This window comes from Narcine bancroftii, chromosome 12 (genome assembly GCF_036971445.1).
Source record: "Narcine bancroftii isolate sNarBan1 chromosome 12, sNarBan1.hap1, whole genome shotgun sequence".
In the NCBI taxonomy this organism is placed as follows: domain Eukaryota; kingdom Metazoa; phylum Chordata; class Chondrichthyes; order Torpediniformes; family Narcinidae; genus Narcine; species Narcine bancroftii.
The window spans coordinates 61,398,209-61,426,142 of record NC_091480.1 but is presented as its reverse complement, the minus strand read 5'-3'; the positions used below and the strand labels follow the sequence as shown (position 1 = coordinate 61,426,142).

At 43.1% G+C, this 27,934-nt stretch overlaps 1 protein-coding gene across 1 annotated transcript in view; it reads left to right on the top strand.

Moving 5' to 3' along the window:
- Window positions 1-27,934, top strand: part of LOC138747241 (low-density lipoprotein receptor-related protein 1-like) — a 226,791-nt gene that overhangs the window by 35,048 nt on the left and 163,809 nt on the right. Inside the window, 3 exon segments of the mRNA XM_069906283.1 lie at window positions 18,372-18,491; window positions 21,571-21,699; window positions 22,246-22,509. Coding sequence (XP_069762384.1) covers window positions 18,372-18,491; window positions 21,571-21,699; window positions 22,246-22,509 — 513 coding nt within the window.

Below are 27,934 nucleotides of genomic sequence, written 5' to 3'. Positions count from 1 at the left end.
ACAGCACCAGTGAGGGGAAAGGTGGGATATTTGGGCAGCTGATAATTTCAGAAAGCTTAGTGTGCTGAGATGATTGAGGCGAGGGTCATTGAACTGTAGTGCGGACCACGATGAGGCTGACATAAGCCTACTCTACATCAATCTTATTCTTCCCTCCATCGCAACCTGAATCCTGTATTTTTCCTACATCCATGTGCCTGTCTATAAGTATTTAATGTCCACATTGTAACAATCTCCACCACCACCCCTGGCAGTCCATTCCAGGCACATGGCTCTCTCTGAGTTTTAAAAAAAACTTACCTCTGATATCTCCCCTAAAATCCACTCACCTTGAACAGATATCCTCTGATATTTGCTATTTTTGCTTTGGGAAAAGGCACTGACTGTCTATCCTATTTATGCCCCCATTATCTTTTAGATCTCTTTTTAGTCACCTTTCTGTCATTGCTCCAAAGAGAAAATCCCTAGCTCTGTTAACATTTCCTCATAAGAGACAGTATGTTCTTCAATACAAGCAACATCCTCATTAATCTCTATGCATCTGCATCCTTCATGTGAACACTATATGTAGTCTAACCAGTTTTATAGAGCTGCAACATTACCTCACGGCTTTTTATAATTAAAATTTTTTTTTCCATAAATATACATAGAAATACTCTCCTATATATATATATATAAAGCTTTTTCTTTCTTTCTTTCTTTCTTTTTCAATCTTTATTATTATTATAATTTATAAACACATACAGTTCAAAGAGATATAAAAAAATACATAGTAAGTAATGAATTAATACAGAGATATTAAACAATAATATTACAGAATAAAAATATATCATAAAAAATTTTTTTTGATCAGTTTAGGGTGTGAACTATCTCTAAAAAAAAGATATAATTAATAACAATATATGAAAAAAGAGAAAAAAAACCCCAAAAAAGAAAAAACCAATCTGAATTTTAAAAAAAACTTTAAAAAAAAAACCTACAGATATAGCTAAACCACGCCGATCACTCCGATCTCATCTTACAGCCCAATTATCATACATAATCATAGAAAGAAAACAGAGCCAGATCAACTCACCACAAATGAAAATATTGAATAAATGGTCGCCAGGTTAACTCAAACTTAGAAGGGGATTCATAGACAGAGTTTCTAATTTTCTCTAAATTTAAACATAGTATGGTTTGGGTAAACCATTGGAAAACAGTGGGAGGATTTACCACTTTCCAATTCAATAGTATAGATCTTCTAGCCATTAGTGTAAGAAAAGCAATCATACGATCCGCAGGAAGAGATAAATAAGTCAAATCTATCATAGGTAATCCAAAAATTGCAGTAATGGGATGTGGTTGTAAATCAATATTCAAAACAGTAGATATAATGGAAAAAATTTCCTTCCAATAATTCTGTAAAGAGGGACAGGACCAAAACATATGTGTAAGGGAAGCTATTTCCAATTGACATTTATCACATATAGGATCGATATGAGAATAAAAGCGATGGAGTTTATCTTTAGACATATGAGCTCTATGAACAACTTTAAACTGTATTAGTGAATGTTTTGCACATAGAGAAGAAGAGTTTACCAGTCGCAGAATTTTATTCCAATTTTCATTAGAAATATGAAGGTTGAGTTCTCTTTCCCAATCATTTTTAAACTTTTCAAAAGTCCCAGAATTTATTTTTGTAATTATATTATATAATTTAGATTTTTATGTGCATAGTGAGAAATCGGGTAAACTGTTGGCTAATCATCTGAAGAATATTTCAGCTAGACGCCAAATTGTGGAGATTCGCAAACAGAATGGAGAACTGACTGTTAACCAGGAAGAGATAAATCAATCTTCCCAAAATTTTTATACATCCTTATATAGTACAAAATCCCCTCAAGACCTTAGTAATATGTTTAATTTTTTAGAACATTTGAAATTCCCAAAAGTATTACCTCAAGATAACTTAGAATTAAGTAAACCCATTACAGATTCGGAGATCAATAATACTATTTTCTCACTGAACTCGGGGAAAGCATCAGGTCCCGATGGATATTCTGTGGAATTTTATAAAGCTTTTTCTTCTACTCTCTCTCCCTGGCTGATTAAGATGTTTGATGAATCTATCACATTGGGTAAACTACCACAATCATTTTACAGAGCTACGATTTCTCTAATCTTGAAAAAAAATAAAGACCCGACCGAATGTTCTTCTTATAGACCTATTTCTTTGTTGAATGTTGATTCTAAGATCTTCTCTAAAATTCTAGCGACAAGGCTAGAGAAGATATTACCATATATTATCTCTGAAGACCAGACTGGATTCATTAAAAATCGTTATTCCTCCTTTAATATTAGAAGATTGAGGAATATTATTTACACTCCTTCACATAAGTCTTCAGAATATGTTATTTCACTAGATGCTGAGAAGGCCTTCGATAGAGTAGAATGGCCTTATTTATTTACAGTTCTTGAAAAATTTAATTTTAGTCCGATATTTATATCTTGGATTAAACTTCTTTATAATTCCCCAGTTGCCTCGGTTTTTACTAATACCCAAAGATCGCCATATTTTCGATTATTTCGGGGCATCAGGCAAGGGTGCCCCCTTAGCCCTTTATTATTTAACTTAGCTTTAGAACCTTGGGCAATTGCTATCAGAGAAGCACCCAATATTACTGGTATTATTCGTTGCAGGGATATTCATAAAGTATCACTATATGCAGATGATTTATTGTTATATATTTCCAATCCTGAAAATTCTATTCCTGCAGTTTTATCTTTATTAGCCCAATTTAGTAATTTTTCGGGATATAAACTGAATTTAAATAAAAGTGAATTATTCCCTTTTAATGGATGGGTCCCTATTTATGATAGTTTACCTTTTAAAATAGCTAGAGACCATTTTATATATTTAGGGATTAAGATTACTAAAAAACATAAAGATTTGTTTAGGACTAATTTTTTCCCTCTATTGGACCTGATCGGCAGTTTACTTACCAATTGGTCACCATTATCCCTATCCATGATAGGCCGAATTAATGCTATTAAGATGATGATCTTACCTAAATTTTTATATATATTCCAAGCTATACCTATTTTTGTTCCTAAATCTTTTTTTGATAAGGTCGATTCTAAATTGTCCTCGTATATCTGGCAAAACAAGAATCCTAGATTGGGGAAAAAATATTTACAGAAATCTAAACTAGAGGGAGGGTTGGCATTACCCAACTTTAGAATTTATTACTGGGCAATTAATATTAGTTACTTAAGGTATTGGTTGAATTATTCAGAATTATCTCTAAATCCCCATTGGGTAAATTTAGAAATTAAACCGATACAAAATTTTTCAATTAGCTCTATTTTGGGAGCTGCTCTCCCTTTTACTCTTACTAAATTATATAAACAAATTGATAATCCAATGGCTAAACATACACTACGTATATGGTTTCAATTCCGGAGATTTTTTGGCCTAAGTCATTTTATCTTGGAAACTCCTATTGTACTAAATTTCCTTTTTCATCCCTCTCTAATTGATCAAGCTTATTTACTCTGGAAAGTTAAAGGTATAACATGCTTTTCGGATTTATTCTTGGATAACTCTTTCATGTCATTTGAACAATTATCCATGAAATATGATTTACCTCGATCTCATTTCTTTCGATATTTGCAGATTAGGAGTTTCTTAGTTTCGACTTTACCCTCTTTTCCCAATCGGGAGACTACGACTGTTTTAGAGGATATACTATATTCAAAATTCCCTCCAAAAGGTGTGATAGCTTTTTCTTTACAAAAAACTAGACCAACAAAACAACCCCTCCTCCCCCCTCCCTTTCACAGTATAAATCCATACACCATCAGGGCTCACATTTAAACCCCTCCCTTTCACAGTATAAATCCATACACCATCGGGGCTCACATTTAAATTGATCGTCAAAAATTCTATATGGGGAATTCATACTTTAGCAGTATTTATTATTATCCTTTTTATTATTGTTGTTATAATTACAATTGGGGCCCCTATATGACCCAAATACGGCTGCTGTATCTTGATAAATAAGTCATTTTTATTCTTTATGTTGTATAATTTTTTCCATAGGTATGCAACTATTCATCTTAGCAGTCCATCGTGCTACATGTAGAGGGGAGTCAGATTTCCATGTAATTGCAATACATTTTTTAGTCACAGCTAAGGTTTATTTTAGCAAATTAAATTTGGAATTTGGTCAGTTTATTACTTATTTCAATAAAGTTGCCCAAAGGATAAATCTCCGTATCTCCTGTAAAGGCCACCCAATTATCCTTGTTAATATTTCAGTAATATCCTGCCAGAACAGTCTCGCCTTCACACATGACCACGTAGCATGTAAAAACTTTCCTCTTTCTATCCCACACCTAAAATACATCTTCGATGTTTCAGATTTTGATTTATGCACCTTCTATGGTGTGAGATATAATTGGTGTAGGAAATTATTATACTAATCCATATCTTTCTTCTTTGGCTTGGCTTCGCGGACGAAGATTTATGGAGGGGGTAAAAAGTCCACGTCAGCTGCAGGCTCGTTTGTGGCTGACAAGTCCGATGCGGGACAGGCAGACACGATTGCAGCGGTTGCAGGGGAAAATTGGTGGGTTGGGGTTGGGTGTTGGGTTTTTCCTCCTTTGCCTTTTGTCAGTGAGGTAGGCTCTGCGGTCTTCTTCAAAGGAGGTTGCTGCCCGCCAAACTGTGAGGCGCCAAGATGCACGGTTTGAGGCGATATCAGCCCACTGGCGGTGGTCAATGTGGCAGGCACCAAGAGATTTCTTTAGGCAGTCCTTGTACCTTTTCTTTGGTGCACCTCTGTCACGGTGGCCAGTGGAGAGCTCGCCATATAACACGATTTTGGGAAGGTGATGGTCCTCCATTCTGGAGACGTGACCCATCCAGCGCAGCTGGATCTTCAGCAGCGTGGACTCGATGCTGTCGACCTCTGCCATCTCGAGTACTTCGACGTTAGGGATGTAAGCGCTCCAATGGATGTTGAGGATGGAGCGGAGACAACGCTGGTGGAAGCGTTCTAGGAGCCGTAGGTGGTGCCGGTAGAGGACCCATGATTCGGAGCCGAACAGGAGTGTGGGTATGACAACGGCTCTGTATACGCTTATCTTTGTGAGGTTTTTCAGTTGGTTGTTTTTCCAGACTCTTTTGTGTAGTCTTCCAAAGGCGCTATTTGCCTTGGTGAGTCTGTTGTCTATCTCATTGTCGATCCTTGCATCTGATGAAATGGTGCAGCCGAGATAGGTAAACTGGTTGACCGTTTTGAGTTTTGTGTGCCCGATGGAGATGTTGGGGGGCTGGCTGATGGAGGACCTCAGTTTTCTTCAGGCTGACTTCCAGGCCAAACATTTTGGCAGTTTCCGCAAAGCAGGACGTCAAGCGCTGAAGAGCTGGCTCTGAATGGGCAACTAAAGCGGCATCGTCTGCAAAGAGTAGTTCACGGACAAGTTTCTCTTGTGTCTTGGTGTGAGCTTGCAGGCGCCTCAGATTGAAGAGACTGCCATCCGTGCGGTACCGGATGTAAACAGCGTCTAATCCATATCTAGCATTTAGAATTGACGTCATGCTCTCCAAACACCAATCAGACCAACATTTTTCCATTATTGCAACACCTAGATCTGACTCCCATCTCTCTCTATCTCTGTAAACCTGGTTTTGCACTTTCATTCTGGAGAGCATAGTACATCTTAGTTCTAAATTTAGGTGTATTTCCAGCCAAATTGTTTGTTCCATTTCACTAATTTCAAGTGGGCTAAATCTTACACTTAGGAATGATCTTAGCTGGAGAAAAGAAAAGAGAGCCCTATTAGGCATTCCGAAATACAATAAGTAATGATTGAAAAGGATATTGTAATCTTGACATCATTTTCATTTTAATACAATTTACTCTTCCCGCTAGAGTAATCTGCATGTAATCTCCATTTCTGTAAATCTTTTGGTTTTTTCTAAGAGTAGCTAAATTTATATAAGTTCTGTAAGTAGTTATCTGTCGCTATTCCTAAATATTTGATTCCATCATCTTCCATTGAAATCTAATACTCTTTCGATATCTTTATAATCAAAATTCTTCAATGGCATTATCTCACGCTTGTCCTTTTTTTATAACCTGACATTCTTCCATATTTTTCTAATATTGTTTGTAATTTTATCAAGGTTTCAGCTGGGTCAGATAAATACAATAGCACATCATTAGCAAATAAACTAATTTTATGTTCTTCCTGTCCAACTTTGAAGCCCTTAATGTCCTGCTCCCTCCTTAATCTCCGCCAATGGTTCAATAGCTAGGATAAAAAGTGCTGGAGACAGAAGACACCCATGTCTACTTGACCTACTGAAGGGAAAAACTGCTGACATTTGATTGTTGGTTATAATTTTGGTTTATGGTATGAGTTCTAATCCAGTTTATAAATTTTCTGCCAATACCAAATTTTTACGATATTTTAAATAAGAAAGACCATTCTGATCGATCAAATGCTTTTTCTGCATCTAGAGAGATGGTTATGCTTCGATTCAACTTTGATTATGCTTTATGTATTGTATTAAATAGTCTACCTAGACTATTTGAAGAATGTTTTTCTTTAACAAATCCCACCTGGTCTGCATGTATTAATTTTGATAGATATTGTCCCAATCTATTAGTTAGCGCCTTTGCCAATATTTTATAATCAGCATTCTGTTTTGCGGAAACTGTCAAAATGTTTGGCCTGGAAATCAGCCTGAAAAAAACGGAGGTCCTCCATCAGCCAGCTCCCCACCATGACTACCATCCCCCCCCCACATCTCCATCGGGCACACAAAACTCAAAACAGTCAACCAGTTTACCTATCTCGGCTGCACCATTTCATCAGATGCAAGGATCGACAACGAGATAGACAACAGACTTGCCAAGGCAAATAGCGCCTTTGGAAGACTACACAAAAGAGTCTGGAAAAACAACCAACTGAAAAACCTCATAAAGATAAGTGTATACAGAGCCGTTGTCATACCCACACTCCTGTTCGGCTCCGAATCATGGGTCCTCTACCGGCATCACCTACGGCTCCTAGAACGCTTCCACCAGCGTTGTCTCCGCTCCATCCTCAACATTCATTGGAGCGCCTTCATCCCTAACATCGAAGTACTCAAGATGGCAGAGGCCTACAGCATCGAGTCCACGCTGCTGAAGATCCAGCTGCGCTGGGTGGATCACGTCTCCAGAATGGAGGACCATCGCCTTCCCAAGATCGTTTTATATGGCGAGCTCTCCACTGGCTACCGTGACAGAGGTGCACCAAAGAAGAGGTACAAGGACTGCTTAAAGAAATCTCTTGGTGCCTGCCACATTTACCACCGCCAGTGGGCTGATATTGCCTCAAGCCGTGCATCTTGGCGCCTCACAGTTCGGCGGGCAGCAACCTCCTTTGAAGAAGACTGCAGAGCCCACCTCACTGACAAAAGACAAAGGAGGAAAAACCCAACACCCAACCCCAACCAACCAATTTTCCTCTGCAACCGCTGCAACCGTGTCTGCATGTCCCACATCGGACTTGTCAGCCACAAACGAGCCTGTAGCTGACGTGGTCATTACCCCTCCATAAATCTTCGTCCGCGAAGCCAAGCCAAAGAAAGATAATCAGAATTCAGAAGTGATATAGGCTGAAGTTTTTAATGGGTCTCTACTTTTCTTCAGTAAGACTGTAAGTATAGCAATTGAGAAAGATTCCAGGAGGGTCTTGGTCTCCACTGCCCGGTCTAATATATCCATCGTAAGAGACATCAATACATTTTTTAATTGTCTCTAGGACTCGGGAGGAAACCCATCCTCCCCCAGAGATTGGTTAGCTTGTAAAGTACTCACAGCTTTCTCGATTTCTTCTCTTGTGAAGGAGGTGTCTAAATCAACTCGTTCTCTATCTTCTAATTTTACAAGCCCAACATTTGTTAAAAATTCATCCAAATCATTTTCATCCCCCAATAGTTCTGATTTATATAGTTTCATATAATATTGTCTAAAAATATTTATTTTGATTATCGGGCTCTGTTTTTATTCCATTTATCATTCTAGAAGACTCCTCTTCCTTTAACTGCCAAGATAAGACTTTGTGTGCCAGTTCCCCTAATTCATAATATTTTTGTTTAGTTTTTAATATATTTTTTACATTCTATATGTTTGTAATATATTTCAATTTTTTATTCTCTAACAATTTATATTTTTATTGTGACCCCTGTTCTCTGGTATTCTTTTTCCAATTTTGCTATATCTCTAAACCATCTAATGCTGTAACATACTCTCTTTTAAGATTTTTTGTATAGGAAACAATTTGTCCTCTTAGGTAAGCTTTAAGCATATCTCATATTTAAAAAGTAGATTATCAGTAGATGAAAGTTGGTTTCACAAAATAGTTCTATCTGTCTCTAAATAAACTCACAAAAGTCCTTCCATTTCAATAGTGTGGCATTGAGATGCCATCTCTATACATTTTCTTGTTTTTCCATTATTGCAATAGTTAAAGTTAATGGCGCATTATCATAGAAGTCTTGCCAGATATTCCGTTTTTACCACTCTTTAACTGGGTAGACATTAAGAATAAATCAGTCCTTGTGTGTGAATCCTGTACCCTTGAGTAGAATGAGTAGTCTCTTTCTATGGGGTTAAGCTGCCTCCATCTATCCATCAGATTTAAATCTTTCATAAATGATGGTGTTATTTTTGCAGCTTTTGCCCTAGTCCCTGTTCTGGCTGATTTATTCAGTATTGGATCTAGACAGAAATTAAAGTCTTCTTCAACCAGTATATTTTATCTTCCTTCTGTTGTTTTAAAAAAAAATCTTTCAAAAAGGCTTCATTGTCATAATTTGGTGCATAGATATAAAAGTCCATGATTCTGCATAAATTTTGTGTGCCTTTACAGATCTTCCAGCTTGGTCAGTGTCTCTTCTATTATTATTGGTATATTTTTATTAATTAGAATTTCTACTCCTCTTGTTTTTGAGCCAAATTAAGACAATATTACGACCCACCCATCCTCTTTTTAATTTAGCATGTTCAGATTTGCTAAAATACTCCATGTGGTCGATCTTGTCTGTCTGACTCCCATTTCTTCGCATCTTTCTCCAAAGCTTTTAGCTTGTGTTTTTAACAAGTCTGTTTCTGCTTGGGTCATTCTTTCCATTAAATATTCAACGATTTATTTAATTTCAGTCATCCTTTCAGTTGTGGCTCTCAATGCTGTTTTAACACCTGCAAGTCGATTACTTAAGTTTTCCATTTTCTTCACAATCATATTTAGTTGTTGTCCCAACTCACCAGCTCTTCCGTGGTCCGCTGGACCCGAGGCCACTCTTACGCTACTCCCTTCTGGGTTTTCGCTCGATGTTCCTGGCTGAGTAGAAACTCGCTCAATTTTTGTTCTTGGCTGTCTTGGTTTCTTAGTACTTGTTTTGTCCAGTTTTAATAAAAATTTCTTAATTTTAAAGTTTTAACCATCTTTTTAATATTCTTCATGGGGAGCTTAATGAAAACACATCTGTCTTGGTCCTTCACATGGCCAAGCCCCCACCTCATGCCTCTTGAGTTCAATCACCTGATGAACGAACCCCAGCCTTCTTAACCAGTCTATCACTTGATGGGTCTATGGACTTGGACCCCAAAATTTCTCTGTTCCTCCATACTCTTAATAATCCTGTCATTATCCATATACTCTGCCTTCAAGTTCGAACATCTAAAGTGCACTACTTCGCTCTTTCCCCATTGAACTCCGTCTGCCTCTTCACCACCCAACTCTTCACCCTGCCTATATCTTGTTGTAACATTGGACAATTTTCCGCACTATCTATAACACCTCCAACCTTGGTGTCATCTACAAACTTGCTGACCCAGCCCTCCACTTCTTTGTCCAAGACATTTATAAAAATCAGAAAGTACAAGGGTCCCAGAACATATCACTCCAGAACGCCACAAGTCACCGACCTCCAGGCAAAATACATTCTGCAGGCAAGCCAATTACAAATTCATACAGCCAGGTTTGTGTGGATCCCATGCCTCATGACTTTCTGATTGAGCCTCCCACAGGGGTCCTTGTCAAATGCACTTCTTATATCCATATATGTAAAATCCATATATCCCTCCTCCCCTGCCCAACCCCGCTTATCCATCCATCTCCCAACCTTCATCAGTTTCATTTATCACCACATTGAAAAACTCAATTTGGCTTGCCATACTGACTGTTCCTAATAAGATTATGCTTCTCCAAATGTTTGTAAATCCGAACCCTAGGAATCCTCTCCAATAGTTTGCCCTCCACTGTAGGAATCACTGGCCTATAATTCCCAGGATTTTCCCTATTACCTTTCTTGAACAACGGAACAACATTTCCCATCCTCTGATACCACTCCAGTGGCCAAGGTGGACACAAAGATCATCGCCAATGCCCCAGCAATCTCATCCTTTGCTTCCCCAAGTAACCTCGGGTATATCCCATCTTGTCCTGATGTTTTTCCAGTAAAACACAAAAGTGTGCAGACACTGTGATTGTAGTAAAAACACAGAAATGCTGTAGGAACTTGGCTGGTCCCGCAGCATCCATAGGAGAGTCTGCGAGACATGCTGAGTTCCTCCAGCATTTCTGTGATTTTTTTTTTCCAGGCCCATGTTCTCCCGTATACATTACAGCACAGAAACAGGCCCTTTCAACCCTTCTAGACTGTGCAGAACCATTTTTCTGCCTCATCCCACTGACCTCCTAGTCCCAGTCCATAGCCCTCCATACCTCTGCTATGTATCTGTCCAGATTCTTCTTAAATATTAAAATTGAGCCCGCATTCACCACCTCAGCTGGCAGCTCATTCCACACTCTCACCACGCTCTGTGTGAAGAAATTCACCCAAATGTTGCTTCTTAATTTTTCCCCTTTCACCCTTAACCCATGTCCTCTGGTTTGTATCTCACCTACCCTCAGTGGAAAAAGCCGACCTACATTTACTCTGTCTATCCCCCCTCATAATTGTAAATACCTCTATCATTCTTCGACAGTCCAGGGAGAAGAGTCCTAAACTGTTTAACCTTTCCCAGTTCCTGAAATCTGGGCAACATCCTAGTAAAACTTCTCTGCACTCTTTCTAACTTATTGATATCTTTCTTGTAGTTCAGTGACCAAAGTTGCATATAATACTCCAAATTTGTCCTCACCAATGTCTTATACAATTTTACCATAACATCCCAACTCCGACATTCAATACTTTATGAAGGCCAATATGTCAAAAGCTCTCTTTACAACCTTATGACACCACTTTCAAGGAATTATGTATCTGTATTCCCAGATCCCTCTGTTCTACCGCACTCCTCAGTGCCTGACCGTTTACTGTGCATGTTCTTTCTTGGTTTGTCCTTCCAAAAATGCAACACCTCACACTTGTTGTGGATAGTATGGAAAATTGTCCAATGTTACAACAAGATATAGGCAGGGTGAAGAGTTGGGTGGTGAAGAGGCAGGCGAAGTTCAATGGGGAAAGAGCGAAGTAGTGTACTTTAGATGGTCGACCTTGAAGGCAGAGTATATGGTTATCATCCAGATCATTGATATCGATGACAAACAACAATGGTCCCTGAGTCACAGGCCTCCAGTCTGAGAAGCAATCATCCACCACTACTCTCTAGCTTCTCCCGTCCAGTCATTGTTGAATCCATTTCACTACGTACTTCACCATGAATACCAAGCATCTGAACCTTCCTGACTAACCTCCCATGTGTGACCTTATCAAAGGCCTTACTAAAATCCATGTAGACAACATCCACATCCTTTCCTTCATCAACTTGTAAAAAAGTTCAATAAGATTTATTAAACAAGACCTACCAGGAATAAAGCCATGATGACTATCCCTTTTCAGTTTCTGGCTATCCAAATGCTTGTATATCCAATATCTTAGAATACTTTCCAATAATTTACCTACTACTGCCATGAGACTCACCTATAATTTCCAGGGTTACTTTTGGAGCCTTTTTTAAACAACGGAACAACGTGAGCTACCCTCCAATTCTCCGGCATCACACCCATGACTAAAGACATTTTAAATATTTCTGCCAGAGCCCCTGCAATTTCTACAAGAGCCTCCCTCAAGGTCCGAGGGAATTGGGGATTTATCCACCCTTATTAAGACAACAAGTACTTCCTCCTCTTTAATCTGTATAGGCCCCATGACCTCACTGCTTGTTCTCCTTACTTCCCTCATTTTTGTGCCCGATTCCTGAGTGAATACATTCAAAAAAACCATTTAAGGTCTCCCCCATCTCTTCTGGCTCCATACAAAGACGACCACTTTGATCTTCAAGGGGACCTATTTTGTGTCTTAATATTCCTGTAGAAACCCTTCACATTGTCTGTCAAAGCAACCTCCTGTCATCTTTTACCCTTCCTGATTTTTACTTGAAGTTTTTCTTGCATTTTTTATTCCCCTCAAGTACCTCATTTGCTCCTTGTTGTCTATACCTGTTATATCCCCCTCTCCTCTTCTGAACCAGCTCCCCAATATCCCTCGAAAACCAAGGTTCCCTATACCTGTTAACTTTGCCTTTAATCCTGACAGGTACAAAAAACTCTGTATTTTCAAAATGTCACCTTTGAAGGTCCTCCACTTACCTCGCACGTCCTTGCCAGAAAACAACATCCCAATCCACATATTCTAGATCCTCTCTCATTTCCTCAAAATTGGCCCTTCTCCAATTTAGAACCTCAACCCGAGGCCCAGACCTATCCTTCTCCATAATTAACTTGAAACTAATGGCATTATGACCACTGGACCCAAAATGTTTCCCTACACATACTTCTGTCACAGTTCTCTCTCGTTCCCTAATAGGAGATCCAATATTGCACTCTCTCCAGTTCTAAATCAATATATTGATTTAGAAAAGTTTTCTGAAAACTCCGAGCCATCCAGCCCTTTTACAGTCTGGTAGTCCCAGTCAATAAGTGGAAAGTTAAAATCCCCTACTATCACAACTTTATGTTTCTTGCAGCTGTCTGCTATCTCTTGACAGAACTGCTTCTCCAATTTTCGTTGACTATCAGTTAGTCTATAATACAACCCCATGAGTGTGGTCATACCTTTCCCGTTCCTCAGCTCCACCCATTTAGCCTCAGTAAACAAGCCCTCTTTTCTGTCTTGCCTGAGCACAGCTGTGATATTTTCCCTGATGAGCAATGCCTCTCCTTCCTCTTTCAGCCCTCCGTTCTATCGCGTCTAAAGTAACAGAAGCCCAGAACATTGAGCTGCCAGTCCTGCCCCTCCTGCAACCAAGTTTCACTGATGGCCACAGTGTCATAATTCCACGTGGCAATCTACACTCTAAGCTCGTCTGCCTTTCCTACAATTACAAACCATAATTGGATTGCTTTAATCCTACTTTCCAAGGTTTTTTCATGCCCCCTTCTAACTCTCCCATCCCTTACATTCCTTCCTGGCTACCAAAAAATTCTCCTGAGTCCTGCCTGTCTTTGGTTCCTGAACCTTATGTCTGCTGCCTCCTTCTTCCTGACCAGCTGTTCCACGTCAACCATGGCTTCTTTTCCCTGCCATCTTTTCCTGTCTTACTGGGACAAACCTATCCAGGACCTCGTGATGCAACCTCCACATCTCTGCTGTTCATTTCCCTGAGATCATCTGTTTCCAATGTACTCTTTCCAGTTCCAACTTCATACCGTTATAATTAGCCATTCCCCAATAAAACACTTTCCCATTTTGTCCACCCCCATATTTGTCATAGCGATGCTAAAGTTCAGGGAGTTGCAGTCATTGTCTCTGAAATGCACACCCATTGAGCGGTCTGTCACCTGATCTAGCTCATTACCAGGAAGGCTTCTCCTCGAGTTGGCTTGTCTAAGTACTGTGTCAGGATTCCTTCTTGGACCTGCCCAGCTAATTTTGCCCTATCTGATCCTATTATGCTAAGAAGGTGCCAGTCAATAGTTGGGAAGTTGAAGTTTCCATTTCAACAACTGTTGAACCTTTCCCAATCTGTCTATTATCTGCTCCTCAGTGTCCCAAGGGCAATTTGGGGGCCTATAGATACTGACAATCACTATTTCACAATGACTCAGTTCACCACTTAGTCTCTTCCTGCACTGTGATAGGATCCCTGATTAGCAATGTCCACATCCCCCTTACATTCCCCGCTTATATTGTGCTGCTCCCTTAAAGCCTGGAACATCAAGCAGCCAATCCTGTACCATGGCCATAGTGTTGTAATTCCACATACTCCCGAGTTAATTGCCCTTATTCTTAACCATGGGTTGTAGCACGTGGAAGAAAAAAAATGTAACTCCGAGAAAGCAATTTCCGCAGTGGATATTGTGTCTTCTGACACTGAATCATTGAGCAACCTTTTCCCCGGACTGTCTGTGTTGCATAACAATCTGTATCAACTTTAAATTTCTGCAGATGACTGACATGGTTCTGTTGATTAGTCTGGGGGCTTTGAGTGTTCTTTCTCAGGACAAACCCCCCCCCCCAGTGACTGGTTTGAGTGAGGAAGTGATTTATTCAGAGTTCCACAGCTTGGAAACAGGCCCTTTGACCCAGGGAAGTGGACTAGCTCATGGTGGGGACTGGGTCAGCAGGGAGGATAGGCCCAAGACCAAAAGAAATAGGAGCAGGAGTCAGTAGATAGCCCATCGAGCCTGCTCACCTATTCTGGCCACTCGGCCCATCGAGCTTGTTGCTCCATTCTGGCCACTTAGCCTGTCTAACCTGCTGCCCTATTCAGAGATCACAGCTGATCTGACTGTGGACCCAGTTCCACTTACCCACCCTTCCCCATAATCCTTAATTCCCAAACTGCTCAAAAAACTCTCTTCATCCCTGTCTTAAATTCTCTTGAATCTTGAGGCTCCAGCCCTTCATTCTAGTCTCACCCCTCAGTCAAAACAACCTTTCATCATTTTATATGTTTGGGTAAGATCCCCTCTAATTCATCTGAATCCCAGTGAGTACAGTCCCAGGTGACTCGATCTCTCTTCACAGGTTCAACCCCTCATCTCTGGAACCTACCTGGTGAGTCCTCTCTGCACCACCTCCAAAGCCAGTCTATCCTTTCTCCAGTAAGGAGACCAGAACGACATGCAGTACTCCATGTGCGGCCTCTCCATGACCTTGTACAGTTCAGCAGAATCTCCCTGCTCGAAAATCCAATCCCTCCAGCAATGAAGGCCATTGTTCCATTTGCCTTCCTGATGACCTGCTGTACCTGCCAACCAACCTTTTGCGATTCACGCACAAGCACTTCTAAGTCCCTCTGCACAGCTGCATGCTGCAGTCGGTTGCCATTTGAATAATTATTTTTTTCCTTCCAAAGTACATAACCTCATATTAACCAACTTTGGACTCCATCTGCCAGACCCTTGCCCACTCACTTAACTTGTCCATATCTCTTGGCAGACTCTGCATCCTCTTCACAATTTGATTTTCCACTCAATTTAGTCTTATCAGTATATTTGAATATAAGCAAAAGACTTAGGAGTAGAAATAGGCTATTCAGCCCATCAAGTCTGCCCTGCTATTTAATCATCAGCTGATCCATTTTCCCAGTCAGCCTCGTGCCCAGCCTTTTCCCATAACCTTTGACACAGTGGCTAAATAACAACCTATCAATCACTGCCTTAAATACACCCAATGACCCGGCCTCCACAACTGTCTGTGGCAACAAATTCCACAAATTTACCAGCCTTTGACTGAAGAAATTCCTCTGCATCTCTGTTCTAAGTGGACACCCTTTAATCCTGAGGTTGTGCCCTATTGTCCTTGACTCTCCCACAGTGGGAAACAACCTTTCTACATCTACTCTGTCCATGCCTTTCAACATTCAAAATGTTTCAATGAGATCCCCCCATATTCTCCTGAACTCCAGTGAGTACAGGCCAAGAGCCGTCAAGCATTCTTTGTACGATGACCCTTTAATTCCTGGAATTATCCTGGTGAACCTCCTTTGAACCCTCTCCAACGTCAACACATCGTTTCTTTCTTTTTCAACCTCTTTATTAATCATACATGATGAGAATAGGAGAACATCATCAATAAGGGGAAAAATATATCACTCACGACATTATGTGATAGAACATCTTGCATTACACCACAATTAACAAATACATTCTCATCTCTCCTCAAACTGAAGTCTTTAAAAAAAATACATTTTTATTGTATAACACCCTATTGTTTCTTACATGAGGAGCCCAAAACTGCTCCCAATACTCCAAGTGAGGAGTCACCGGTGCCTTATAACACCTCCACATCACATCCCTGCTCTTGTATTCTGTTCCTCTTGTAATTAACACGTATACCTTCTTCACCACCATCTCAATATGCAAGTTGACAATCAGGCTCCTGCACAAGAACTCTTAGGACCCTTTGTTCTGGGGATTTTTAGTTTTCTCCCCATTTAAAAAATAGTCTGCTCATTTATTTTTTCTTCCAAAGTGCATGACCGTACACTTTCCAACATTGTAATTCATTTGCTACTTCTCTGCCCATTCTCCTAATATGTCAAAGTCCTCTGCAGCCTCTGTGTTTCCTCTCCACTACCAGCTCCTCCACCAACCTTTGTATTGTTTGGAAACTTGGAAATCATTAATATAAGAAGTGGCCCTAACACCGACCCCTGTGGAATACCACTAGCAAGTGGCAGCAAACCTGAATGTGATCCTTGCATTCCAACTCTCTGCTTCCTGCCAATCAGCCTTTTATTTGTTACATTTGACTTGATGTTCCTGTGCATCATGTGCATCCCCATCAGTGCAATTTTGCCCTGTCTGCTTGTCCTTCACTCCTTCCCAGAAAAGTTTCCTATGATCCAAGATCTTGAAGCCCTGCCCCCTGTACCATCTCCTCAGCAATACGTTTGCTCTGTCTACTTATCCCAACCTTCCCTAGCTTGTGCCTCCAGGAGTAATCCAGAGATGACCACCTTGGGAGTCCTGCTCTTCAGCCTCTTTCCTAACTCCCTAAAATGGCGTTGCAGAACCTCTACCCCACTCCTTCCTATGTCATTGGTACCAAAATGTACTGTGGCCTCTGGCCCTCCCCCTTAAGAATATTCTGCACCCTCTCAGAGACATCCTGGACTTGAGCATCCTGGAGTCTTTTTTGTGGCTGCAGTATCTCCAGTCTATTCCCCTGACTATTGAGTCCCCTCTGATAACCACTCTACCTGACTTCATCTTTCCCTTCTGAGGCTCAGAGCCAACCATGGTGCTAATGGTCTGGCTGCTGCCTGGCCCGGATAGGTCATCACTCTCAGCTATATCCAGCTGTGTTGCTGAGAGGAATGGCCATAGGGGTACCCTGCAAAGACTGCATCTTCCCTTAACTTCTCCCGACTGTTACTCAGCTACCTTCCTCCAGCCTCTGAGGTGTGATTTTGTTCCTGTAACTCCTATTTATCACCCCCTCAGCCTCCCAAATGATTCGGAGTTCATCCACCTCCAGCTCCCTAACACTGTCTGCAAGGAGCTGCAGATGGATGCACTTCTTGTAGATGAAGTCATCAGGGATAGTGCTGTCCTCTGATTATCCACATTCTGCAGAAGGAGCATTCACTGCCCTGGCCGTTATTCCCACTATCTATGGGATTGAAAAACCTGTCCTTGCCTCAACTCCTGCACCTTATCCTCAGCCTCTGCTCACCCAAGGATAGACCCTGGGTCCCCTCTTCCAAATCAAAATATTTGTGGGCCCAGCACCAACCCCTGTGGCACTCTGCTCATCACTGATTGCCAACCAGAGTCGCACATTTCTATTGGTGAACCAATTCTCTCCCCAGTTCCATGCACCCTTATCTTTTTGATAAGTCTTTCATATGGCACCTGAATGAACAGCTTCTGGAAATCCAAGGAAACTGCATCCACCTGCTCCCTTCGATTTACTGCACCTGTTACATCTTCAAAGACTGTCATTAGGACCTGCTCTTCCTGAATCCGTGCTACATCTTTCTACACTGATGTCTTGCTATTTCTTCCTTAGTGATAAGTTCAGCATTTTCTTGACTGGCCTATTGTTACCTGCCTTTTGTCTGCAGACGTTTTTTAAACAGAGATGTGACAGTTACTGTCTCCGTTTGCACTTGCCGAGAGAATTGTGGTAAATTATCACAAATACCTTGACTGTTACTTCTGGTATTTCTTTCAGTACACTGGGATGCATTGCATCTGGACCAGAGGACTTAGCCACCTTCACATTTACTGGTAATCTTCGCACCATCTCTTAAGTGATAGTGGTTGTATCGAGGTCGTCACCTGCCCTCACTGAGCCGGTTTCTGCGCTGAGCCACTCTACGATTCCGATTGTTGAACTTGCTCGTTACCTCTCCTTTGCTTTTTCATCACAGAGGGTGCCAAGAACTGCACCAGGATCAAATGTCAGCACAGATGTGCCGTCACGCGGGAAGCTGCTGTTTGTTACTGCAACACTTCCTATGCCTTGACAGAAGATGGTACAACTTGCAAGGGTAAGAGTGGTGTACCCCTTTGCGGGATCTGAGTTATCTGTGTGAAGGAAAAAGAAAAACTCAAGATGCTGGAAATATAAAATTAAAACAGAAAAAGCTGGAAACATCCCTGAGAACATGACATAAGAAACAGGAGCAGGTGTCATCCATCCAGCCCATCTCAGGGTTCCTTGAGAAGGCACAGTCACTCTCATCTCGAGAGGTAACATTGTCTGCGGCTGGTCCTCAGCAGAGGCACACGACCTCCCATTCGGGGTGGCGAGGCTAGGACTACTGCACCTCCATTGTTCACATGACAGGCATTGGTACCTGAGCAGAGGGGTGAGGAGATGGATACAGGAGGCATCACTAACAGAACACAGGAGCAGGAGGTGGCCACTCGGCCCATCGAGCCTACCTCCCCTATTTAGTGAGATAACAACTGATCTGACCATGGACTAAGCTCCACCTACCCGTCCCTTCCCCAGAAACCTTAATTCACGAAACCCTAACCCATGGGCTGAGAATCCCTCAGATTCCCCACTCTCTGGGAGAAGCAGTTCCTCCTCATCTCTGTCCTGAATCTACTCCCAGAGAATCCCACCGATTCTCCACTCTCTGAGAGAAGCAGATCCTCCTCATCTCCATCCTGAATCTACTCCCCCGAACCTTGAGGCCCCATCCCCTCGTTCTGGTCTCACCTCCCTGTGGAAACAACCTCCCTGTTTCTCTCTGATCTCTATGAGACCTCCCTCATTTTTACAGTCCCAGACAACTCAATCTCTCCTCACAGGCTCACCCCTTCATCTCTGGAACCAACTTGGTGAACTCCCTCTGCACTGCCTCCAAAGACAGTCATCCTTTCTCCAGTGAGGAACCTGCTTCCCTATTCTGACTGCTTGGCCCGTCGAGCCTGCTCCCCCATTTGGGCACGGCCCATCAAGCCTGCTCCCCCATTCTGGCCACTCGGCCCATCGAGCCTGCTCTACCATTCAGTGAAGTCACGGTGGCTAATTTTGCTGTGGTCTCGGCTCCATTTACCTCCCCTTCCCAATAAGCCTTAATTCTCCAGTTGTGTAAAATTCTATCTCTTAGTATCTTAATTATGAGGTGACAAGTGGGGTTCTGTTGGAATCTGTTCTGGGATCCCTGCTCTCTGATTTTTATAAATAACCTGGAAGAGGAAGTGAAGGCCTGTCAGTAAGCCTGGAACTGTACACAGTGGGGGTTAGAAAGATGAGGGGATCTAATATGTTTGCAGATGACATGAAGGTTTGGTGTTATGGATAGTCGTAGAAGGTTGTCGTAAGTTACAATGGGATATAGACAGGATGCAGAGCTGGGCAGAGAAGAGGCAGATGGAGTTCAATCTGGATAAGTGTGAAGTGATGCACTAACTTGAAGGCTCAGTATGTGGTTAATGGCAGGGGTCTTAGCATTGTGGAGGAACAGTAGGATCTTGGTGTTCAGGTCCATAGATCCCTGAAGGTTGCCGTGCAAGTTGATAGGATGGTAATGCAGACGTATGGTATGCTGGCCTTCATTAGTTGGGGTATTGAGTTTAAGAGCCGTGAGGTAATGTTGCAGCTCTATAAAATTCTGGTTCAACCATACTTGGAGTATTGGGCTGGACGCCTCATTACAGGAAGGATGTGAATGCTTTACCAGGGTGATGCCTGGATTGGAGAATGTATTTAATGAGGCAAGGTTAAAGAAGGATGAGAGGTATTTAAGCTAGGGTGGGTAGCCAGCATCTTGGATCCAAGGCGACAAGAGCAAGTAACAGAGGAGATCTGTTTAGGTGGAGTGGAGGAACGTTTAGGGGAAATGTCAGAGTGCATTGCCGGGGGTGATAGTGGAAGCTGGTACGGACAGAGGCACATGGATGTATGAAAAAGAGAGGGTTGTGGGGGTGATTGAGGGAAGAATTAGATTATTGTGGAGTAGGTTTAAATGGGTCGGCACAGCAGGGTGGGCGGTAGGGCCTGGACTGTGTTGTTCTGTTCTGAGACATCCTCTACCACTTGGTTTGACAGGGAATTCCACAGGTTCACCATTCTCTGGGAGAAGTAGTTCCTCCTCATCTCTGGAATCAACCTGCTTCAAGCTCCTCTGCACCACCCCCTGAGATAGTACATCCATTACCAGGAAGAGCTAAATGTGAACGTGAGGAAGAGCACGTCTAATTCCTCTGGGACTGCCTCAAAATCAATGCCATGAGCATTGATATTTTCCCAATTTTAGGAAAGCTTCCAATGAGCTTGATATCTCCCCAAGAAACTCAGCAGGTGACTCAGTATCCACATGAAGTGAAAGGCAGTTGATGCTTTGGCCTGAGCCCTTCCTCAGCCCCGACTGCCTTTCCTTCTCATAGATGCTGCACGACCTGTTGCACTTCTCCAGCACTTTTGTGAATCGCACTCAACCCCAGCACTTGCAGTGGCTTCTGGGGTTGTGCTGAGGTAGCATCGTACGACAAGATAGAGGAATTAAAATCTCCAAACCTTGGCATTGCGTGCCAACACCTCTCCTTTCTCCAAAGACAAATAAAGTTTGGCTTGTTCCTGTCCCACAACACCTACACCCACCCTGTCGAGAGCAGACACACTGGGTGGATCACAGCGCGGGACGGGAACTGCTTTGCTCAAGATCAGGAGAAGCTGCAGGTGGTGAATGGAGCTCAGAACATCACGTAAACCCCCCCTCCCCTCCACGGACTCCACCTACATCTCCCGCTGCCCAGGAAAAGCAGCCGACATCCTGAAGGACCCATCACACCCCGGACACTCCCTTCTCCCTCTTCCCATAGGGGAGAAGACTCAGGGGTGTGAGATCACTCACCAACAGGGTTAAAGACAGCTTCTTCCCCACAGACATCTGGCTCCTGAATGAACCCCACCCAATGCTCTCACACTTGCCCCTTCTTTGTGCTCATTGATTTTCTCATTGTATCGTAACACTTTGTAATTGTGTTCTTTATACAGCTGTATGAATGTAAGAGATAACCTGACAATCTGCTTGTGGAAGAACCCTTCTTTCTCACCATGTACTGTGTGACAAATGAACTGGAATTTAATACATGACTTCTTCCCAAATGCAGATTTTGATGAATGCACCATCTATGGGACTTGCAGCCAAACTTGCACCAATACAGAGGGGTCCTACACCTGCAGCTGTGTGGAAGGCTACCTTCTGCAGCCCGACAATAAGTCCTGCAAAGCTAAAAATGGTACGAAATTGGCCACCATCAGTTTGCCAGCAGGGGAGGGTGTGACACCTACCTGAGATGTAGATGCAGGGACTGGGGAGGGGGGGGGGATTTACAGAGATAGGAGGGATCAGGGGACGGAATGGGGTAACATAGGGAGGGGATGGATGGGGTTACAGAGATAGGCATTCTGTTGCCCCCTCGCCACCCCCATCCCATCGCCCGCACCCCTGTCTCGTCGCCTGCACCCCCATCCTCTCACCACCCCATCCTCTCACCACCCCCGTCCCATTGCCTGCACCCTCGTCCCATTGCCCCGCCAGTGCCGTCCCATTATCACCTCCATCCTATCGCCTACACCCCTGTCACGTCACCTCCAGTCCCGTTGCCCGTCCCATTGATCTGTTGTCTGCCCCACTACCCCCTCTCCCCAATTGGTTTGTCGTTGGTTCCCCTGCAATGTTGTTGTTGAGCCTGGGTAATTGTCGCCCCTGGAACTGTGGAGGTGTTGTCAATGTGCCTGTCGTGGAGTTTTTGTTTGTCAGATCGATATTTGTCTCCTGGCAGAACCCGTGGACCGTCCTCCTGTTCTTCTCATTGCTAACTCGCAGACCATCATTGCCAGCAACCTCCAAGGGGTCCCCATCAGCTTCATCAACCCAGTCAGCACAAAGCAAACCATGGCCATGGACTTCATGTACTCCACGGAGACCGTGTGCTGGGTGCACGTGGGAGACACCGTCTCTGAGTCTCACCTCAAGTGTGCCAAAATCACCAATCTCAAAGGCTTCACCGAGGAAAGGGTCATCAACACCACCTTCAGCGTCCACCGTGAGTTGACTCTCCGCCGAGAATCCAACACCCCTTGTCTCTGCATCTTTGGTGCACTGGTCAGTGCTCAATTTCCACCTCATTTCCTTAACCAAGACAGCACCGTGCACAGTTCCTGTCTCCGTATCCCTGGGACAGACCACACCGGGAGCACCGTGCACAGTTCCCATCTCCGTATCCCCAGGCCAAACCACACCGGGAGCACTGTGCACATTTCCTGTCTCCGTATCCCTGGGTCAGACCACACCGTGCATATTTACAATCTCCATGTCCCTGAGTCAGTTCACAGTGGAGCACTGTGCACAGTTCCTCTTCCCCCCCCCCCCCACTCTCCACCTGCTCCCCCCACTCTCCACCTGCTCCCCCCACTCTCCACCTGCTCCCCCCACTCTCCACCTGCTCCCCCCACTCTCCACCTGCTCCCCCCACTCTCCTCCTGCTCCCCCCTTCCTCCCCCTCCCGCTTTCCCCATCACCGCCTCTCTCCTCCTTCCCTTTCTCCTGCACCCCCCCCACCCTCACCTGGTGTGGTCTGACACAGGGATACGGAGTTGGGAACTGTACACAATGCTCCTGGTGTGGTTTGACCCATTGATGTACAGGGGCAATTGCAGGTGCTCCTGGAGTCTGACCCAGTGACGTGCAGGGGCGATTACAGGTGCTCCCTGTGTGAAGAATGTGGATGCGCTGTAGAGAGTGCAGAGGAGACTCCCCAGGCTGTTGCCTGGATTGAAGGACTTCAGTAATGTGGAGAGATCACGCTGGTTGGACTTTTACCCCCCTATCCTCCATTACTTGCGGATCTGCCCTGACCTCCTTTGCCCCCCCCCCCATGCCCAACAAGGACATGATTCCCCTTTTTCTCACCTACTACCCCATCAGCCTCCACATCCAACACATTTTCCTTTGCCATTTTCACCACCTAACATTGTGATCCCACCACTAGATACATAATCCTCTCTCTTCCCCTCTCCACCTTCTGCAGGGACCAGTCCCTCCCTGACTTGCTCGTTCACTCCTCCCTCCCCTCCGAGCATTCCCTTGGGACCCATCTCTGTGTCTGCAGGAGTTGTTCCACTTGCACCACACCTCCTCCCTCACCACCATTGGAGCCCCAAACAGTCCTTCCAGGTGAAGCAACATGTCATTTGTGCATCGTCTACTGTAACAGTGCTCCCATTGTTGTCTCCTCTACATCGGAGTGACTGGACGGTTTTACGAGCCCAGAGGAATCATAAACCCAGCAGCAATAGATATTCAAAGACAAATGGTTACTTTAACAAAAGTTGCTTTTAAATATCTTTAAGCGTGAAAACAGAATCAAACTTTATCTTATCACTATTAACTAACCTAACTTAACCCCCTTCTAATTCTAAGTGCATGTATTTGTGATGTGTGTATAAATTCTTTGGTTCACAGTCCAATCTCACTTCTCATTCCTCCAAGTTCACTGATTGCAGGCAATTCTTATACTGTGCACAGAATTTAACATTTATTAAGTTCACCAGGCTTTGGTGCTTGAAAGGTAAATGGTTACCGCTCAGGAAGGTTCTTGTCGGTTTTCAGAGAGAGATTTGTTGTTCCAAGATATCCACAATTGAAGTACTTCCATCAGTCACCTCAGTGTCTTGCTGACGAAACTTGCCCCATCAGGGTTTTCCAGATGATGACCTCTTTATTTCAGTTCACCACGGAGTTACTTTTTGTTTCCCTTATTTCAAGTGAAACATTAGACAGCCAGTCCTCTCCTCTTGCATGAACCACAAGGGTTTTGACCAGGCTGAACGAAGCCCTCACAACCCGTCTTCCAAATGGGGTTTTTCTACAAGCTTGCCAGCTTGTCCTGTTCCAGTCCCAGCTGTTGCTGCTGACTGTAAAACTGCAAAACTGAATCCTCTCTCCCTCCCTCTCAGAGAAAAAGCCTGTTGGACTCTCTCTGCTTGCAAAACCACATGATCCTCCTAGAACAGCAAGCTCCCCTCCAGGCAGTCTGTGGCTCTGACAAGTTCTTTCATCTGTTGCCTTTGTGTAAACAACAATCAATTAGTGAAGTCTCTTGGGCACTCTCCAAAGATTTTGCAAAGGCTCTTGGAGCCGACATGTCTAGCATGAGCAGAGCTCCAGTATTTTAAATAAGATCTGTTTCAAAGTGTTTGTATGTGACCTACACTAAAAAACCTGCCCCAATTTATCTCCCAAAAACCTGTCTCTAGCCATTTTCAGATGGAATCGCCTGGAGAATGTGACTCCAGAAAGCTGCGGGTGTCTGTGACAGGATGTTCAGGTGGCAGCGTTGAAGGCGGTGTTCTGCCACCTGAAAGGTCCGCAGCGGGGAGAGGTGCTGCGAAGCAAGCGCCGGCTCCTGAGTCAGGGCAGCAGCAGCCGTCTGACAGCTCACCTCCCCACTGCTGACAGCCCCTTCCTCGTTTCCTGACAGCCCCCTGGCACGGGACGTCAGGGTTTTTTTAAAAAAATTTTTTATTTTTCACACCATAAACCACATTAACCATGATACATACTTTTTCCTTTTCAAATATATACAGTGCCATTTTCTCCCCCCCCCTCCCATCCCACCCTCCCTACCTCCCCCCTCCCGTCCATTTAAAGTACAAAATCTAGGATACATTAAACCAGTCAAACAATGTTGTCATTCAGTAAAAATAAACAAGAAATTTCACTGAGTCAATTCTTTTCATTTCCTTCTCCTTTTGTTAATTTAGGTAGTGAATGTCCCCGGTAGGTTTTCGCTATTGTGTTTCATGTAAGGCTCCCATATTTGTTCAAATATTTCAATATTATTTCTTAAACTATATGTTATTTTTTTCTAATGGAATACATTTATTCATTTCTATATACCATTGTTGTATTTTCAAATTATCTTCCGATTTCCAGGTTGACAATAATACATTTTTTTGCTACGGCTAGAGCTATCTTAACAAATCTTTTTTGTGCATCCTCCAAATCAATTCCAAATTCTTTGTTTTTTATGTTACTTAGGAGGAAGATCTCTGGATTCTTTGGTATATTGTTTTCTGTAATTTTATTTAATATTTGGTTTAGATCTTCCCAAAATTTTTCTACTTTCTCACATGTCCAGATTGCATGAATTGTTGTTCCCATTTCTTTTTTACATCGAAAACATCTATCAGATACTGTTGGGTCCCATTTATTTAACCTTTGAGGTGTAGTGTATAGCCTGTGTATCCAGTTATATTGTATCATACGTAACCTTGTATTTATTGTATTTCTCATCGTTCCAGAACATAACTTCTCCCATGTTTCCTTTTTTATCTTTAAATTTAAATCTTGTTCCCATTTTTGTTTAGTTTTACCATTTGTTTCTTCATTCTCCTTTTCTTGCAGTTTAATATACATATTTGTTATAAATCTTTTGATTATCATTGTATCTGTAATCACATATTCAAAATTACTTCCCTCTGGTAAACTCAGACTGCTTCCTAATTTGTCCTTCAAGTAGGATCTCAATTGGTAATATGCCAGCGCTGTATCTTGAGTTATATTGTATTTATCTTTCATTTGTTCAAAGGATAAGAATCTATTTCCTGAAAAACAATTTTCTATTCTTTTGATCCCTTTTTTCTCCCATTCTCTAAAGGAAAGGTTATCTATTGTAAAAGGGAGTAACTTGTTTTGGGTCAATATTAGTTTTGGTAATTAATAATTTGTTTTATTTCTTTCTACATGAATCTTCTTCCAAATATTGAGTAGATGATGTAATACTGGAGAACTTCTATATTGTACCAATTTTTCATCCCATTTATATAATATGTGTTCAGGTATCTTTTCCCCTATTTTATCTAATTCTAATCTAGTCCAATCTGGCTTTTCCCTTGTTTGATAAAAATCTGATAGGTACGGGACGTCAGGGCTGATGCGTGTGTACAGGGCTGGAGCAGCCAGCGTGGGACTACAGGGCTTGGGCGGCCGGCGCAGGATGTCAGGGCTGGGCGGCCTGTGTGGGACATCAGGGCTGGACGGCCGCCCCCAGCCCTGTAGACCTGCGCCGGGAGACTGTCAGGCATTGGGGACTGCTATGCACCTGAATGCTGCAATCCGCTTTGCCTTGCTGCTTTCAGGTGCATTGGAGGATTCTGCGAGCCGGAGAATATACCTACAGGAGGGTTAGGTAAGTGCTCCTCCTGGCCAGGTTCTCCAATTTCAGGTGGCCACCCAACAGCTGCATTGGGGTAGAATATGCGGCTTTACAGTCGAGTATTCTGGCCACCTGAAAGCGGCCACCCCCCATCACAACGCAGATTGGAAGAGCACATCGTCTCTGTCCACCACAATAGCGTGGATCTCCCAGAGGCCACCCATTTCAATTCCCCATCCAATTCCCTTGCTGACGTGTCTGTCCATGGTCTCATGTACTGCTAGAATGAGTCTACAAATTGGAGGAACAACACCTCACCTTCTGTCTGGGCACCCTCCAACTGGTTGGCATTAACATTGACTTTCGCATAGACATGATAAATTCTACCTAGTCCCTTAACACATCTAATTAACACCTTGTGTTGTCTGGATTCCTCCCCCACTGTTTGAATTCTGACAGTTGCTGAGATTTCCTGCTTCTGGCTCGTTCTAGTTATTCTTTGAAGAAGGGCTCAGGGCTGAAATGTCGGCAATATGTCTGTCTCCTTTAGATGCTGAAAAGAGGCTAAGCTCCTCCAGCATTTCACTGGAATTTTACTACAATCACAGCATCTACAGACATTCATGTTTCACTCCTAATTCAGGGAGTTAGGATCAGGGTTGATGGAGCAAAGGGTTGGCATGGAGCTGGCGGGATGAAGGGTCTTTGATAGCACTGTTGACCCAGCAAGTCACCAGGTTGGAGAGTGACCTCGTTAACAGTGTTAAAGCTGCTGACGAAGTGGCTGGGACTCTTTGGGATGTGACCCGCTTGCTTTTCGATGTAAATAACAGGTGCATCACCAAACGCTTGACTGAGAGGCCATTGACGTGTCCTGCTTGATGAGGATGTTGGGCAAGATCTGAAGTGATGCTGTTTGATGCATACATTTTGCATGTAGTCATTCAAGACAGAACAGACCCTTAGGCCCAATTCCTCCATGCTGTCCAAAGTGGCATTCTGGTTCGTCCCATTTGCCAGCTTTTGTTTCTGCCCATAAATCTGTCCAAATGTTTTCTTGGCATTATAATTGTTTCCAGTTCTACAGCTTCCTGTGGCAGCTTGTTCTAAACACACACCACCCTCTGAGTGAAGAAGGTGCACCTCGGGTCCCCTTTATATTTCTCCTCAAACCGATGTCCTCCATTTCAAGAATCATCTACCTTGAGGAAAAGACAGCATCAACCTTATTCACACAAGTCTACAAATTGGAGGAACAACACCTCACCTTCTGTCTGGGCACCCTCCAATTGGTTGGCATTAACATCGATTT